The sequence below is a fragment of the Carassius carassius genome, chromosome 44, assembly GCF_963082965.1.
Source record: "Carassius carassius chromosome 44, fCarCar2.1, whole genome shotgun sequence".
Taxonomy (NCBI): Eukaryota; Metazoa; Chordata; class Actinopteri; order Cypriniformes; family Cyprinidae; genus Carassius; species Carassius carassius.
This window is the reverse complement of record NC_081798.1, coordinates 25,473,459-25,492,321: the sequence shown is the minus strand read 5'-3', so window position 1 is coordinate 25,492,321 and position 18,863 is coordinate 25,473,459. Positions and strand designations below refer to the sequence as shown.

Sequence of the window (18,863 nt, the reverse complement as noted above, 5' to 3'; positions counted from 1 at the left end):
TTGGCGGTTCTATGATCTGCAGCTCCTGAACCCATCCATTTGTGAACTGTACATGAGACTCCAATGACTTGTAGCTTCGGAGCTATTCTGAAGTGTAGGCGCTCACAAAACAAACAAGGTAGCCGAGGATATCTGTAATGCAAAAATGCGGCAGCAAGTCGTCGTCAGTAATCCACTCTTTGTTGGGAATTTCATATGGATCCAAACCGTTAATAGTGCCGATTTTGTCCACATACCGGTCTCTGGCATCCCTATTTAGCGTATCCTCATAAATCACACAACCTTTCCGCAATTTTAACATCTTTTTTCTTTCTCCAAACTCTGTTTCTTCTCGTTCAACTTGCTGTATGTTTACATTCGCGAGGCCATCAACATGGCCGCCACGTACCAGAATTCAACGCGGCGCCCAAGCCCTGTAGGCATACACACAGGTTCGAAGACTCATTCTCGCCCCCCACAGTGCAATTAGGTTAGGTATACATCCACGCTAAAATATCAAGGTGAAATAATAGCTCGCCTAATATAGACCCAGCTCTCAACCCAACTTTGAGAATAGATTAACGGCGATATTTTTTTTATCGCCCGATAAGAGTCTCCCGTTAACGCAGCACGTTAACGCCGATAATGGCCCACCACTAATATATATATATATATATATTTTTTTTTTTACATATTGGATATAGCGCACGTGGTTGCTGCAGCATATGTTGAGTTTGAGCTCCATCAAGTTAATTCTTAATCTTCTAGTTTGATCTTAAAATCAATTTTATACACCATGATTTTCGAATATATCCCTTATGGTATTCTACAGTAAAAACAATCAGAGGGCCTTGTTATAACTGGTTTTATTTTGATTTCCAGAGTCCACTTTTAACTTACAGCCTGTTAGCATCGCCAGCGTGGTTGCTGTTAATCTCGCTTATATTGCTATTCACACACATTACCATTCCTTTACTCACTGTAACTTGCTTTTAATGGTGGATGTGTGTCTACCTTTGAGTGCAGGTGAGGACACATTTGACCTGTTTTCGGTGCAGCTCGAGCTGTCGGCCATGGAGAAGCAGATCCATGACCTGCTGGAGAAGCATCCTCAGCTGAGAGAGCTGAGAGCCGCGCTGGAAACCTCCCGGGCTGATGCTCGTAAGACCAAGGTAAGTATACAGCGCGCTGCTAACACTCTACTCTGTGTGTTTCTCTGTGCATCCAGGACGTTATATCATTGTGTCAGGACCGCTTCCCATGTATCGACGAGGACATGAAAGGTTAAGAAGACTTTTTGCTTTAAATGAATGGATATTGTCATGGTGTAAAGAACAGAAACTGCTTTTTGTTAAAGTAAACCAAAAGATGCTGTGGCCCAAAGTTTTTGCACTGCCATGTTACTTCCTCTACAGTCAAAAATCTGGGTGTTATATTAGACAGCAACAGCATTCTTCCATCTTAGAAACATTGCCAAGCCATGAAAAAAAAAAAAAAAAAACACAGGGTGGCTTTTTATTATTATACAGGTGGATGTGTACACACACTTCCAACACACATTTATGTTCAAACAACATGTAAAGTGAATTTAGCATCTGATGACCCCTTTAAGCCCCTCCTGAAAAAGAGCAATCTTGATAACACCATATTGAGCAACTATAGACCAATATCAAATCTTCCTTCGATAGGCAAGATAATTGAAAAGAACCACTACTTAAACTCAAAAGGATACCTGGACAATTTTCGATCTGGTTTCTGACTGCATCACAGCACAGAGACAGCACTCATTAAGATAATAAACGATATTCGCTTAAATTCTGATTCTGGCAAAATATCGGTGCTGGTATTGCTAGATCTCAGTGCTGCGTTTGACACTGTCGATCATAATATACTACTAGAGAGACTGGCTGGAAAACTGGGTCGGGCTTTCTGGGATTGTACTCAAATGGTTCAGGTCATACTTAGAAGGGAGAGGCTATTATGTGAGTTTAGGAGAGCATAAGTCTAAGTGGACGTCCATGACATGCGGAGTCCCACAAGGCTCAATTCTTGCACCGTTCTTGTTTAGCCTATATATGCTCTCACTAAGACAAATAATGAGAAAGAACCAAATTGCCTATCACAGCTAAGCTGATGATATCCAGATTTACCTAGCCTTATCTCCAAATGACTACAGCCCCATTGACTCCCTCTACCTGTCAAGGAGCAGGCTGGATTCAGATGCGGGTATAACAAAGTCTTTATTGAATAGAAAATAATCCGAATAGGTGACCAGCCCTTCCACAGACAGCTTGTGTGGATGTGGAAACTCCTGCCACACAGTTGATTGGATAACAGTGGCTGGCACAAGCCGCAACGGCGGCAGAGGAGAAGCCAGCAAGACACTACTCCGAGCGAGAGGCTGAGCAATCCACTAAACGAGACCGTTGAGACCCAGGGTGGTTGGATGCCGAAGAGAATTCTTGGGAATCTGAATGCACAGAGAGGGACAGGAAATAACGAGCACTGGAGCCTGACGGAGCAAGACAAGACAGGTGAGCGAGACCAACAAGACAGTCTGAGCAATCCAGATAAACCACAACAGTCTGATAAAAGACAGAGAAACACGGGGAACTATAAAGTGTGTGTGTGTGTGTGTGGGGGGGGTTAACAAGAACCTGGTGTGACAACAAGCCAAGCTAACTAGCAGAGAAACGAGGAGAGCAGGGAAACAATTACACAGACCATGCGGATGTGGCGAGCTGTGGAACCAAGCCATACACACCACAACAACACCCAAACACAGAGACCAAGAACAGGTGATCAAACCTGAGACCCGACATCTGCCAATGCATTGACAAAATTAACAGTTGGATGTGCCAAAACTTTGTACATCATAAAGATGTTTATTTGACTTCTGCATTTACATCGGCAAGACATCTTTTTTTGAGTGTTTGCTCATCTGCAATAAGTCTATAGAAAATGTCCTATCAGATGTCAAATAGACGTATATTAGATGTCTTTAATAAGATGTTTATGATTTAGAATGTATGTAAAACTGACATCTGAAAGACGTCTGTCAGACATTTGTACACAGCAGATGCTTTCCAGATCAAAAGATCTTTAATAGACATCTTGCAGACATACATGTGCTATCTGGGTTCTTCGGACTGATAGCGGCCGTAAAAGCCCCACTAGTGTTTCACATTTTCTGTTATGAAAATATTAACACTTTTACATCATAGAAGGATGATCAGACATTAGCAAATGTTTATATAGGTTATTGCACAATATTAACAATATTGCATGCATCGTGAAAGGAATGCAATTTAAATAATCATTGACAGAAGATTAATTTAAAATTATTTGTATGTAATTTTATGAAAAGTTGGGCTAAAGTCAGTTTTCCTGAGTGAGCAGGGAATACCAGCATCAAACTACGAAAATGAAACAGATAATTCAGAGCTTATATATTCCAGGTGTCAGTGATTGGCCAGAAGTATGAATGAATGACGTGGCATTAGAGTCTTCCTGACAGAACATTTCCTTCACCCTGAGGCTTATTCACTTCACTTTTGGTGTGAAAGGGCTATTACAGTTGACGAAAATATAACAATAAATAAGCAAGCCCAGCTCATGTGATAAAAAGTAATGAAATGCATTACTTTCCATAAAAAGTAAATTAGTAATGCAATTAGTCACTTTTTAATGGAGTAAAGCAATATTGTAATGCATTACTTTGAGTCCACTAACAAATGTACTTAACATCACTGCTGGTTAAAGATAAAATATGACAATGAGTATTTTATATCGGCTCTGTGTGGAGGTATTTATCATGTTACTCATCCTTGAGGCTAAAAGATAGGTCTATTATCTATTGGTCCGTTTAGTTTCATAGTGTTTTATCTAATGGTGTGTTTGCAGGGGTTGTTGGGAAATAAACTCTCTGTCAACTGGTTGGACTTGAATGCAGGGCGGCCCAGGCTCTGTTGGTGCCTTAGGCGGGATTTTAGATTCCCGCCCCTTCACCCTCTCTAAAGTATTCTGAAAATGCAAAACTTTACTATAATATTTCTGTCACTGCCAATACTTGTAGAAACAATGTGAATGAACACCACAACAGCTTAAGTATCAAATTTAGCAAAACACAAAATTTGTGTCACTGCCAATACTTTTGTGCACGACTGAAAATGGAGATTTTGAAGCTCCTTGTAGGTTTTTTATGAGTGAATCTGTTAAAATAGCATATTGAAGAAACCAAACATGAGCTCCTCCCACAAATATACCTACAGTGACAAGTACTTATTACAACAAAGAGAAATATGAGCAATATGAAATGCCTAAAATAGTCTAACAGACAACAAAGGCAACAAAATAAAGGCTACATTTTATGTTAGCCAGCTAGCTGGCTAGTTAGTCTAATTAGCATACAAATACCTTTCATTTAAATTTTGTGCATACAGTGAAAAATGACATACTTAAACTTAATTATTTCTTTGAATGCTATAGTCCTAGTCATAGTCATCTTTTTCAAGAGACGATTTAGACACTTTTTGCGCATGATAATCAAGAGGGCTCCCTTCCGATCAAAAAAAATAAAAAAACCTTTACTGCAGCGCCCCCCAGTCATTTTGCGCCCTGGGCACCTGCCTATGTCGTCTATGCCACGGGACGGCCATGCTTAAATGTGACTCCTGGACATCATACTGGACTCTTTAGGGAGTTTTACTGTGTTTTTCAGCAGTATTGGGTAAAATGAGGGAAGATACGCTGTCAACAATGTGCATATAATGTTTTAAAATTGTATCATATTCATATATAAGTTTAGCATATGCAGGATGACAGTGCATCAGCAAATGTGTTATTAAGGAAAATAAATAAAAACAGTTATGATGCGATTTGTATTTTTTCTTTCTCTTTGGAGTGTTACAAGCTCTTGGTGCATAAAGAAGATCTGTAAAGTTGCAAAGACTTAAGCCTCAAATCCAAAGAGATATTCTTTATCAAAGTTAAGATTTGTCCACACCCCCTAAAACAGCTCATTCTAACATTCGACATGATTTGGGAAGATTTGCATAATCCCTCCCAAATGTTCAAGCAAAGAAAGGAGGCGTAACATTTATTCTCGCTGTTCCTGCCATTCCCATGTCATGAAGACGCTGTGTGTTTCGTTGTTTGGCCTTGCAAAAGACGCCACAACTAAAAATCAGTGGTTAAGTTGTATTCACAACAGTTCAACCCAAATATTCAGATGTGTGCAGCGCATTTTGCGGAAGACAAGGACTGTTTCCTGTGAGAGTAGCCTACAGTGTCTGTTTCTATAAAGTGTGGCAGTCACAACTTTGCGAGGACAGTCTGGTGCTTCTGACTCACAGACTGTAAGTACATTTACATGTTTAAAGAATTTGCTACTGATGATTTAACGTGAGTTTTGTGTTTTTGCTGCACAATACGCAACACATTAAAAGACAGTATAAGTGATTATAATCCGTAATTATGTCCCCACTGGATGCAACAAATGCCTTGTTTATAATGGGTTTTATTGGTTCTGTCATCGCTCCAGGGCACACGACATTACAGTGTTAAGAGGCGTAACATTTAATAATAGTGTTTTATTGCAGATTTAGAAAACTATCCAGTGTGTTATGGTTTGTGCTCTGGTGATTGGTCTGTATTTCAACTTGTCTAGCATTGAGCACTGTAGCCAATCACGGACAATTTTGCTGATTTCTTGAACAGCCAATCTTCAGAGGCATTTAAGTTAGAATCCAAGCAACTTAAGTTTTTATTCAGATTGTGTTCAGCACAAATCATCTTATTATAACAAAGTGTAGACTTTATGTAAATAAGAGATTTATTGAGCAGTGTATAGTACTTAATTGATTATGACCTAACTTTGTGAGATCGTAATGAACTAAGATGAGTGACCCCTTTTTTAGTGATTATCAAGGGAGCACTCTTTGTACCATAGCAATAGACGTCACTAAAACCTTTATTTAGGCCTACAATTTAACATTTATACAATTTAAAAGCTTGTAGTCATATAATGCTTTATTTTTATTTAGTGGGTGGGTGGGGGGTAAATTATAGAAATGTATACTTTTATTTGGCAATGATGCTTTAAATTGGTCAAAAGGGATTATAAATAATTTATAATGTTACAAAAAAAATCTATTTCAGATTAATGCTATTCTATTTATCAAAGAAATCTGGATCAAATCTACTCAGCTGCTTTCAGCAACATAATAATAATAATAATAATAATAATTTTTTGAGCAGCAAATCAGAATATAAGAATGATTTCTGAAGGATTAATGATGGTAAAATTCAGCTTTGAATTCAAAGGAATAAATTAAATTTTTAAATATATTTAAATAGAAAACAGTTATTTTAACATTTTACTGTTTTTGCTGTACTTTGGATCAAATAAATGCAGACTTTGTGAGCAGAAGAGACTTAAAAAAAACAACAAAAAAAAAACAATCTTACTCAAAAACTTTTGTTTGTATATACTATATTAAAGCCAGAGCAACCTCAGTGATTTGATTCTAGAGCCGAGTTCGTTCCAGAGGATTGTTGCTATGAGATAAACCTGTTTTTGTACAGTCTAACTGGATGACGAAATAGACCCGCCCACTCGAGTCTCCACGCCCCGCCCACTCGAGCGTCTCCACGCCCTGCCCACAGCACAACAGAACCCACCCTAAACAACAACAACACCGTCCTCCGGTAGAGAAACACTTCAAGACGCGTTCTCTGACTATTTCTCCGGACACTAGACGAGTCTTCACACGTGGGAAGATGCATTCAGGCAGCCTTGAGAAAGCGGGTTCTCTGAGGAAACGGACGCTGTCTCGAGGAATGAGCGAAGACGAGTCTCTCAAGCACATTATCAGAGACGTAAGTCACTCACATCTCCTTTCCTTTGTCGTGCCTCGAGACGATTTCTGATCTCTGAGGCTCGTGTCACAGACTGTATAAAACAGCTGTCAACTGTTAGAAAGCACACAGCCTCGATAGCGTGATAATCATAATATTACATAACGCTCGACCCGGGCTGTTTTTCAGGTTTCTCTTGACTGAAGCATCAGGATGTTACAGATAACGATGAAAACACACATCTTTAAATGTACTTGATTATCAGTAACAGTTTCACTGTAGCTCTTCGTGAATAATAAGGGCGTCGTGGTATTTCAACAGATCACACCCTCCGATGATGCTGAATCTCGCGAGGAAACACGGTGTAAAGATGATTTTAGGATGGTTTTTTTCAAACACATAGGATTTAGCTCAGCTCTCCGTGTTTATCTTGACTTTACTAAAAAAGCTAATATCACAATCTTATAATGTCGTTTTGACGTGAAACCCTGATTTGCTCTGTGATTTGATAAATAAAATCTCTAATATTGCTCACTGACGTCATTCTCAATCACACGATGTTTTATTGGCAAGATGCGTGACAACAAACTTTTCCCTAAATAACGCAATATTATATAAACCCTCTGTGAGGTTAGTAATGCAAGCTCTTCTACAAATCACCTTCAGTCCAGAAGTCGTTCTAAACAACAACAAATAAAAATGTTCATGTCATGAATCAGCATTTTAATGGATGGGTAGGGGATTTTAAACAATATACAAATGTAAAGGTTCTTGTTATTTAAAGCAGAGAAACCTGAACTACAGTAGGCCCATGATGTTCTCCATCCCATATCACAAGAGAAAGAGTTTTATTTTTGTGTTGAAATGTAATAAAACTAATTTATTGAAGTGAAGAATAGTTAAAAAAAAATTAACAACAAAAGCAGTTTTTTAAAGATGTAAGTTATATGATGTAATGCAACATCTACTGTGGGCTGCTGGACCTCAATCAAGTTTGATTTGTATTAAAACGCAGCACATTTGTTTTAAATGAATTGGTCACTTCATTTTGGAGACCAATTCTCACCGGTAACTAACTATTAACTATGACTTTTGCCTCGATAAACTCCTAATTAGCTGCTTATTAATTGTTAGTAAGGTAGTGGTTGAGTGTAGGTATGGGTGGATTAAGATATTTAGGATATGATCATGCAGAATTAGGTGTATGTGCTGAAGTATTGTCTATCTATCTATCTATCTATCTATCTATCTATCTATCTATATATCTATCTATCTATCTATCTATCTATCTATCTATCTATCTATCTATCTATTATGGTGCTGTTAAAACACACTTCAAAGTCACACGTTTTACCATGGTTTAGTGCAAAATTACAGAAATGCAGTTTGAGATTTAGTTTTCTTTGTTGTATTATTTTTGTAACTAATTGTTGTTTTTGTCCTGCAGGCAGAAGAATCGAGCAGACACCTGTCACGCAGCGATAGCAGATATGGATCATTAAAAAGAGGACAAAGACTAGAAAGCCATGTTAGTATTGTGATGATCGCAGCTTAAGTGTTTGCATTTAAGCAGTGAATTGAAGCAGAACATCACTCTTCCAGTGTGCTCAGAGGAATAATTCAGACAGAAATGAACATTTGCTGAAAGTGTGCTCATCCTCAGGCTGTCCAAGATCAGGATGAGTTTGTCTCTTCATCAGATCTGGAGAAATGTAGCACTGCATCAGTGTCTCATCAATGGATGCCCTGCAGTGAATGGGTGCCGTCAGAATGAGAGTCTGATAAAAACATCACAATAATCCACAGCACTCCAGTCCATCAGTTAACATCTGGAGAAGACAAAAGATGAAACACATCCAGCATAGAGTCCATAATCCATAAAAACACTTCCTCCAGTGAATAAGTCACAGGACTATATCGTTTTGGATTATTATTATATGTTATTTTATCAGCTGTTTGAACGCTCATTCTGACGGCACCCATTCACTTGCTGAGCAAGTGATGAAATGACACATTTCTCCAAATCCGTTCCTTTAAGTCTCTCTTATAGAACTTTATTTGCTGAATAGCATGTACTGATTCGTTTTCTGATTTTAAACCTTGGTTTGTTTTGTATAGAAATTCAAATGTGTCCTCTTTTTTTTTATCTAAGAGTGAAGATGATCTACTCTCTGAAAACATAGAAGTGGTAAGTTTTCACCTTTTCTATCTATTTTTATGTTTCATGAAAATGGCAGTGATGTGATGCGTGCAGTATTGATCAGTACTACAGTATAGCGAGTCCTTCAGGTGTGTTGAGACACATGACGTCTGGAGTGTTTGAGGAGCAGGTGATGAGGGCTGTGACTCATGGAGGTGAGTCTGAGTGAGTCATGAACAGGTGTGTCTCCAGGCTTCATGTAGAGGAGCAGGTCATCAGCACGCATTACATGCACTGACTCACGAGCACCACTGAGCTTTGGTTCTCATTAGATAGAGAAACACATTATAAAATAGAAAAACTAAAAGAGAATAGATAAAAAAAATCCATAAAAAAATAGTTTATTTTCTTCAGTTTAATATTTAATCTATTGAGAATAAGAATAATATTATTGGTTTAATGCATTATATGGTGATAAGAAAATATTAAGATGCTATAAGACGCTATAATTCCTTACTCTATACAAACGTCTATTATGATTATGATTAAAGAGCTTTTACGATAGACACACACCTTGTGTCGTCTGTTTCTGTTCGAGTCCCCTCGAAGTCTGCCGCTGTTTTCATATGAAATTTAAAGGGTCATATAACTGTCACAGTGATGATACAAAGTCTTTAATAATCCACAAAGTGTAATCCATAAAGTGAAAGCAGAAACACGCGTACACTGAACAGAATGAAACTTATAAGGGGAACGTTAAAGAGGTTAATTGACAAGACACACCTGAACATAATGACACAACACGAGGATTGAAAACACAACATTAGTAGTCCAGTGGCGTGACAAATCATTGCTAAAAAGGACATTATTTTGTGTATTTGGTGTAATGTAATGTGTGTATGTGGGTGAAGGTTGAAAAAAACAACAACATTATTTTCTACATAATGTACATTATAGTTGCTCCTCTATGCCTCACCTTTCTGAAACACATCGTTCTGAAAAGCGAGGTGTGCTCTGATTGGCCAGATATCCAGTGCGTTGTGATTGGCTGAATACCTAAAGCATGTGACGGAAATGTTACACCTCTTAACATATAGTGACACAGTCTCCCGGCACGACCAGACAAAACCAATACAAACAAGCCATTTTTACTGATTATACATAATTTCAATTCAGTTTCAAAAAGTACTGTTAATTTACATACAGTAATTACTGATTATAATGTCTTGTACTGTCTTTTTATATTGCATATAAATCCATGTCATGCATTGGTGATTAGAGAAACAACAAACAAGCTTTACACTGCTCAAAACTGGCATTTGAATCAACAGTGGCAAATTATTTAAATATGTAAATGTACTTGCAGACTGTGAGTCAGATGCACCAGACTGTCCTCGCTAACATGGAACTGTCCCACTTTATAGAAACAACCTTTGTGCACAGCCTTACCAGGATCAAGAAACACGTAGTGATGTAGACATGTGGGGGCGTGTTTAAACGAGGCGTTTTAGGGGGCGTGGCAGTCTTAACTTTGATAAAGAATATCTCTTTGGATTTGAGACTTTAGTCTTTGCAACTTTACAGATCTTCTTCATGCACCAAGAGCTTGTAACACTTCAAAGAGAAAGAAAAAATTTTAATCGCATCATATGACCCCTTTAAAAGATCGAATGTCTAATAAATAAGCTTTTAAAACTCTAGGTTGGCTTGAGAAAGTCTAGCCTGAAGGTTTAAAGCAGTTGTAAATTTAGACAGACACAGACAGACAGACAGATAGATGTGATTGTTTTTAGCATGATTAGCATGTTATTAAAGTATCCTGACTCTCTACCAAACAAACTCTCCCTTACGGAAGTTAACCATGGTTTTATGACAGTAAAAGTAACCTTTTTTTGGCGCATTGATTACTATTTGTATAACCACATTTTTACCTCAAATACCATGATTGTTAAACTATGGTTAGTGCTGCGAAACCATGGTTCATTTGTGGTTAGCATGGTTTAACTACAGTACAGTTTGTTGGTTTTATTTGTGGTAAAGACCCTGTCTGAGACGTTGTGAGTGTCTCTGCCGCCTGTGCTTGTTTTGAGAGTGTTTTGTTCCCCCGTGCAGACGGAGCTGAGAGCGAGCTACGAGGAGCGTCTTCAGGAGGTGCGGACCCTGGAGCTGCAGCAGGAGGTGCTTCTGTTCCAGGTGGACTGTCTTCAGGACGCCCTCGAGAGCACGGAGGAGATGCTCGCTGAGGCCCAGAGAGACAACCACAGTCTCACCATGGTACTGTCCAGAACTATGAGCCATAGAGGTCTGCTCCAGACCTCAGCGAGACACTTCTGCAAAAGATTACTTTTGACTGAGTAATGGATTCATTGCATGGATTTCACGTCCTTCTGTTTGACCGCAGGAGCTGGAGCGAGAACGAGAGATGAAGAGGAAGTCAGAGGACTCACTTGATTCATTAGAGCGGGAGCTGGAGAGGTTAAGAGAGGTGAGGGAAGACTAAGCTTTCGTAATCACATTTAGAAACTGGTTTCTGTGTGCTTACGTAAATGTATTTTGAGAGCGGCGAGCATGTTCACTTCCTTGCTGTTTCAGTAATGTTTTTTAATCATTTATCATGTGCCTGGAAGTGTTCTGGTGTCTGAAAAAGTCTTGAGCTTCTGGAGGATGTGTTTTTACCAGTTGTTAGTAAGGGATAATGAAGTGAATTTAAACCCTAACAAAGCTGACAAATGTGGAGTGGAAGGGTCTTTGATCAACCTTAAAGGTTTGTTTCCAAATAAACAAATAAATGGAAATGAGTTGCACAGTACTTGCAAAAGTCTTGGAGACGTTGCCACAGTTCTTCTGGATTGAGTCTGTCTCAGTTTGTCTGTGTGCAGCACAAACATATGCATTATTACAATTAATGGCCAAATGAATGTTTGGAAATAAACTGATATTTACTACTGACACATGACAGCAAAATATAGAAAGAACTGACTTGAAACTTGGTGATGTTGAGAAAGGACTGTAGATGGTGTCCTGGCATCTAACAGATCTTACTTATTAGTAGGTGAACACTGCTCCTGTATCCCTGATCTTAACCAGAGATGTTTTAGACCTTTGTGTGCATTCGTTTTGTGTGAGATTACCACACAAAACCAGCAGGGCTGTCAAAGTGCATGATGTTTTAAACAGATAAGAGGTGCATCAGTAATATGACAGACAGTGTGCTGTATGATGTTAACAGAACAGCAGACTGTCATTGTGAAAGCAGGTTAACTGTTGACCCTGCTACTCAAACAGACTGCAGAGCAAACAGTGCATTGTGAAATAATGTTGTGTAGCAGGGTACGGCTAAATGCTTAGCAACAGACTACCAATCACCTGCCTCAAATAGTGGGGGGGGATTTTGGATTTACACAATATGGAAAATGCCAGATTTAATGTTAAATACTTTCCAAATGTTAGAACTCAGTGTCTGCACTCAACATGTATTTTATCTGGGTGCTTTAAGCCGTCTCCGGTATTTTCATAATAATATATTTATACTCCATTGATAATCGACATTGCCTTTATTACAGTAGATATTATAGATTTCTGCATCATTCTGCGATAAGAGGCCACATCAGATCACAAAAGGAAGTTATTACTAACATTCAACTGATGTTGTGGAGTATGTTTTAATTTGTACATTTTTTGTTGGACAAAAATTGGACACTTAGTGTAAATAGCTGCTGCCATAAAGAATTACCTTGAATTTAACGGTAAAACAGTAAAAATGCTACAGTAAAAAATGGTTAACGGTAAGTTCCCCTACTATATACTCTGAAAAACAGTATTGGACATATTACATTACAATTTTACAGTAGTATACCATCTTTGGAAGTGAAAAAGATAATATAATTTACAGTGAATAGCCGTAAATGGAGATTCCCAGAATTCCAAATAACTATGCCTCTTGTTATTTTTGTCTTATCATTTGTGTACATTAGGGTTGTATGTTACATCTAATGTTGTTGGATTAATATTTATTGCATTATTTAGTTTAATGTGTGTCACCATGATGGTGTTTAGTGTGAATTAAACTGTTCACCTCCTATATATGTTAATATTTAAAAGCTGCTTGTAACAGGCTTTGGTCCATCATGTGACTTTCTCATCACCACTTGCTTTTGGTTCATTGTATTACAGAGGTACAAAACAGATTTCAGTACTTCAGTGGATTGGTATATTAACATTATATCAGTTAATGAAATTGTGGTATTTAGCTGTAAATTGAAATTGAAATTTGAAAAACCTAAATGCTGCTACCGTATATTTTACAGTAACATTCTGGCAATGACAGCTGCCATTTTTTACTGTAATTTTTATGGATTTTCTTTTATACACTGTTAAAAATTATCCGTAAAATATACAGTAAAAACCGGCAGCTGTGGTTGCCAGAATAATACTGTTAAAAAAAATACAGTAACACCATTTTAGGTTTAACGGTTTTACCTTAAATGAACAGTTTCATATCAAACTGATATAATATTAATATACCAACTTGTTGAAGTAATGAAATCTGTTTTGTACTTTTGTAACCACCAAAGGCAGGTGGTGATGAGAAAGTCACGTGATGAAACAAAGCCCATCACAAGAGGTTTTTAAACAATAAGATACATAGAAGGTGCACAGTGTCACTCACACAAGCACTAAACACCATCATGGTGACTCATTAAACTGAAATATGCAATAAACATTAATTTAACAACATTATATGTAACATACAACCATAATAAACATAACAGATAAGAAAAAAATAATTGCAGGGAATTCTGGGAACGTCATCTTACATTTTTTACAGGAAATTACCGTTAACCATTTAACAGGTTTGTACTGTAGCATTTTCACAGTTTTTTACAGTTAAAATCACGTCATTTTTTACAGTGTAGTGTACAGTTTAAAACGGGCACACGGATGGCATGTTTGACGAGTCACTGTTGATGTCTAGGATTCAAGGTTGTTTTGTGTCCTCTGCAGGAAAGAAGCGGCGAGCCGCTTCAGTCGAGACCCATCTTGCTCCAGGCCTCTCCGGAGGGGACATCAGTGGACCAAGACGAACATACGCTCGCACACAGTGAAGGCACCTCCGTGGATCCGAACACGAGCCAGCCGTTCCAGCTGAAGAATGTGGTGTTTCACAGCCAGAAGCCTGGTGCTCCAGGTGGAGATGATTACGACGAAAGCAGCGGCTATGAAGATGCTCCGTCCGAGTTCTCGCCCAGTCCGTCCACTCCAGACACGCAGACGGATGGAGCTCTGCTGGACAGCGAGGCTGAAGAGGGAGAGGATGGGACAAGTCCCTCCGAGTCCAGCCTCTCTAAAAGTTCAGATTCTTGTGCTCTTTCTTAAATTATTCTAGTGCTGTAAAACGATTAATCGCGATTAATCGCATCCAAAATAAAAGGTTTTGTTTACATAATACATATATATATATATATATATATATATATATATATATATGTATATGTGTGTGTGTGTGTCTTTCTGAAATACAAACACACACACTTATTATGTAAAGAAAGTATTTTATTTCTCGATTAATCGTTACTCATCCAAGTTACCTTTACTTAAACAGCCTTTGCACAAATAATAAAATGAAGACTAATTAGTTATGCTCCTCAGTCAACAAAGTTATTTAGGAAAGGAAAGAATCTGCACTTTTTTGTTTCTGCTGGTCATTTTTTATAGCTGCGTTTGTGTTTGACTTTGTAACGTTTCTGTTCCCCTTGCTATTAAACATGAGCTGTCCAGCAGTTCAGGACACGAGGCAATACTTTGTATCAGTACGTCAGACATATCAATAAAAAATGGAATGTAATTTTTCATATTGTATTGAAAATCAAGTTCTTTTAAACCCAGTTCTTTGAAAGCTACAGGGAATCAGTTATATTGAATCAGCAGCTGCATGTATTTTTGTGTATTTTTGTGACTTTGGAGCCTTTTACAGTAAAGTGTCCTAATTACAGTGATTCAGTAGCTGTACATGTGCATTTGTTGCTGCCGAAAAACAGCCCGAGCTTTTCGCAGGGTTTCGTACCATACTCTGTAAGCCCTTTCACACATACAGACTTTTCCAGAAAATTACCGGTAAATTGCCGTAAAGAGATCATGTGTGAACAGGATCTTTTCAAAAATAACGGTAAATTCGTTCTGGCAATTTACCGGTATGAGAGGTTGTAACATTACCAGTAAATTGCCGGAATTCTGCTGTGTGTGAACGCAGAAAGAAAATTACTGGTATGAGCACGTACAAGTTCAGAATGCGGTGACGTAAGACGTCTACTACGCCAATCATAACAATGTGACGCATTCACGCACTGTTTAAGAAAATAAATAAATGTCATCCAACTGAAGCGACAGTGAAATTAAAGCGCTTCTCCTTATCCGGGCGGATGAAGAAATTTGTCGTCATCTGAGAGAAACTGTTAGTGATGCAGTAATGTATGATAAAATAACTGTTAACTGTCTCCGAGAGCAATGCATTCACAGGACAAAGTCAGGTCATCAATAAACTGAAAACATTGCGTCTTAATATCTAAAAAAAATTACCATCACAAATGAAGTAGTAGTGGAAGTATTTCTTGTTCCTATTATGACTTTTGTCAATCTATTTGGGGGTCCTGCTACTCCATAAATCCTGTAGCTCTAAACCAGTGGATCTCAACCCGCGGCACGTCATGAAATCACACGCGGCCCACCATGCCGAACACAATAAAATAATAATAATAATAACTTTGAGTTTTACAACTTATTTTAGTTTTTACGTAGGGAAAAACACATAGGGAGAAACACAACTTTCGGTTTGCCCCGCAACTCACTTGAGGATGTTCAGCCCATCTTTTTTCCCAATTCTCCCAAAACAGCTTATACTACTTTTTCAGCTATTAAAATAGTTCAGTTTTTTTGTATCTTTGGAGCAGTTTTTGATTAAACAGACCTATAAGTTTTGTTTTTAAAGTGGCAAGGACAGAGAGAGTTTACATAGCCTATCAGTTTAGCCTCCTCAAATCATCACGAATTGTCTAAAATAAAATCTAAAGATATAAAACAGTTCAAGCATGTAACAATGTTTTAACGTTAAACCCAGATACATGTGCGCTATATCTAATATTTTGTGCGGAGAGTGCAAGATAAAGCACGCTTTTTTGGGACATATAGGTGCCAGCGCGATCATAATATAAAATAAAGAAATATAAAATAAAGAAAACAAACAAACTGCCGTCTCGTCTTGTACAGGAGAGCTTACAAAAATAAACCGAAACTCAATGAATACATGCCTCACAGACATGATAAATATATCTATAGAAAGCTTTAAATTACTACTTAATGAAATAATAAAAACAAAAAAAAATCTCAATACAATCCTTAAAGAAGGCGCGTCTAATGAGGAGAAGATAAGTCAGAAAACTTCCCAGCTAACAATTTTATGTTCTGGGAATGTTAGTTTTTGGTTCCAAGAACGTTCCCTATTGGTTATCCAGGAAAGTTTTCTTAACTTAATAGGACGTTCCCTTAAGGTTAGGGGAACGTTCCGAGAACCCACTCGGAACGTTCCCTTAAAGTTATAAAAATATAACCTAAAAATAACCTACAGGGAACGTTCCCAGAATGTTCTCCATAGGTTATAAAATGAAACCTAAAATAACCTACAGGGAACGTTCTGGGAACGTTCTTGTTTGGTTCCCAAGAAAATAACCAAATGGGAACCATATGAGAACGTTAGGGGAACGTAAGAATTCATCCTTGGGACACAGACTCAGAAAACACTAGTTAGTAAATAATTCAAATATATTTTTACTATTAAGAATACTAAAGTTTGAAACAAAAATGAAACCATCAACAGAAATACTGAACATGTATTACCCTCCATGTTTAAAAAATACAAGCGCAGGTGTTTAGAGGTTAATGACGTCACAGAATTTACCGCTATTTTGGAATGGATGAGTGAATGGTGCTTTTCCGGAAAAAGGACGGAATGTCGTTGACTGTGTGAACAGCGCCTTTTTGAATTTACCGGTAAAGTCGTTCCGGTAATTTTACGGCAATTTACTGGTATTACTGTGTGAAAGAGGCACACCATCTGTTGATCAAATGAACTCTTGTTCATATTTTTTTTATCTACTTGTTCTAGTTGATTTAATACTTTACAGAGTTATGTACAAGAAATTGATGTTTTTGTTGAAGTTGTATGTTTTATATTGGTGTGTTTTTATTTACATTCCATAACAAGGCTAGATTTATGAGTCTTATGCTTTAGATTCATGATTTTGTAGAAGTTGTGATGGATCAATCACCTCAAAGCTTTTATGAGACAAATTCTAAACCAGAAAAAGCCTTATATGGCAAAGTTTTTAAACCGTTTTCTAACTAAAAAAAAATATGACAATGATCAGTTGTGTTGTTAAGATCACAATGATGAATCATAAATCTTTTTTTAAATTTTTTTTTTTATAAAGATTGTTTCTCAGGAAATGTCAAAAACGTACTGATTCCTTACTAATAATCTAACTATTCATCCTAAATCGCTGGTTCTGACTTCCAGAAAATCCAACACAAGATGTCTTTACTACTAAGCTAAGTAGTTTTTATATTTGAACTCATTAGCCTATCAAATGCATGGTTCATTGAAATGCTGGAGCTGGTAAAAGAAGACAGTGGGCTTCATTAAAAAGTAAATCTGATTTGTGAAATGGGCCCAATGTTTGTTTGTGTGTTTTTTTATATATATATATTAAATCGCTTATGCTCTGAATGGATGGCATTTTTAATTGATTACAAAGGTAACACCTGTGTGTTTAACTGAATAATAAAATTAGCTCAGAAGCTTTATGGAATGAATCTGATTAACTAGAGTGTACTGTTCCCATGGTGTGGGAATGTTTAAAGCATTGTATCACTATCAGACTTCACACTGTGTGTTTTCCAGTCGTGTGGCTGTATGTCTCGGTCTCAGGTGTGTTGATAAGCAGTGTGTGAGTACAGCAGCAGGTTGTGTTGATGTATCGGGTGATTAGTGTGCTATTACACCCACACTTCCACTGCACACACCCAATGTCTACAGGCCCAGTTGTACTTTAGAGATTTTTTATTCAGTTATAATATCTGTTTTTATTCTTGTTTTGTCATTCCAACATTGCACACAAAGTTTAGTGTCAGTTCTCACTCTTTAATTGTTTCAGTTTTTTCTTCTTCTTAAGTTTAACTGCAGTTTTCCCTATATTTTATCTCGGCATGATCTGATTGGCTCTCTGATGTCATGAGCTGCATGCTTCGTCTGGCTCCTTGTGTTTGCTGTAAACTGGTCTCACTGTGGTCAGTCTGGGGATGATCGCTGGGTTTATTTTCTTCAGCTGTAACTTGTCTGGAGGGCATCTGTAACTCATTGCATTAGGGAGGGATGGGCAGATGAATCCCTATGAAAATTTGAGGCTTTATTCTGGGATGTGCTGGCTAATGTTTTGAATCTTTGATACGCTGCCAGTTGACGTCATTTTGTGGTGGACATTAAAATTGAATGACCACAGAAGCACTGGCAGAACAGTACATCACCTCATCATTTTTTTTAAGTGTATATAATGTTTGTAAATCAATATGCAAAATAAAATATTTTGAATGTTTCAATCTGTTATCAGTGATTTAAAGCAATAGTTCACTCAAAAGCTGAACATGTGCTCAGCCTCGGGCCATGCAAGATGTAGATGAGTTTTTCTTCATCAGATTTGGAGAAATGTAGCATTTCATCACTTGCTCAGCAATGGATCATCTGCAGTCAATGGGAGCCGTCAAAATGAGTTTTAACTTTTGTCTTCTCCAGATGTTAACTGATGGACTGGAGTGCTGTGGATTATTGTGATGTTTT

At 37.6% G+C, this 18,863-nt stretch overlaps 1 protein-coding gene across 1 annotated transcript; it reads left to right on the top strand.

Annotated features, from left to right (window-relative positions):
- Positions 1-1,052: 1,052 nt before the first annotated feature.
- si:ch1073-456m8.1 (leucine-rich repeat flightless-interacting protein 2) lies at positions 1,053-14,844 on the top strand. The gene is made up of 7 exons (XM_059537381.1): positions 1,053-1,151; positions 6,601-6,858; positions 8,285-8,365; positions 8,990-9,025; positions 11,090-11,251; positions 11,379-11,462; positions 13,982-14,844. The coding sequence occupies exons 1-7, from the start codon at positions 1,053-1,055 to the stop codon at positions 14,351-14,353; spliced, it is 1,092 nt and encodes a 363-aa protein (XP_059393364.1). The 3' UTR covers positions 14,354-14,844.
- Positions 14,845-18,863: the final 4,019 nt, after the last annotated feature.

What these genes read in the sequence shown, in the direction of transcription:
- si:ch1073-456m8.1 (XM_059537381.1), top strand. Translation starts at nt 1,053, where the DNA reads ATGGAGAAGCAGATCCATGACCTGCTGGAGAAGCATCCTCAGCTGAGA. An exon ending in GACAAAGACTAGAAAGCCAT is followed by an intron (nt 8,366 to 8,989) that starts GTTAGTATTGTG and finishes TTTTTATCTAAG; the next exon opens with AGTGAAGATGATCTACTCTC. An exon ending in AGCTGGAGAGGTTAAGAGAG is followed by an intron (nt 11,463 to 13,981) that starts GTGAGGGAAGAC and finishes TGTCCTCTGCAG; the next exon opens with GAAAGAAGCGGCGAGCCGCT.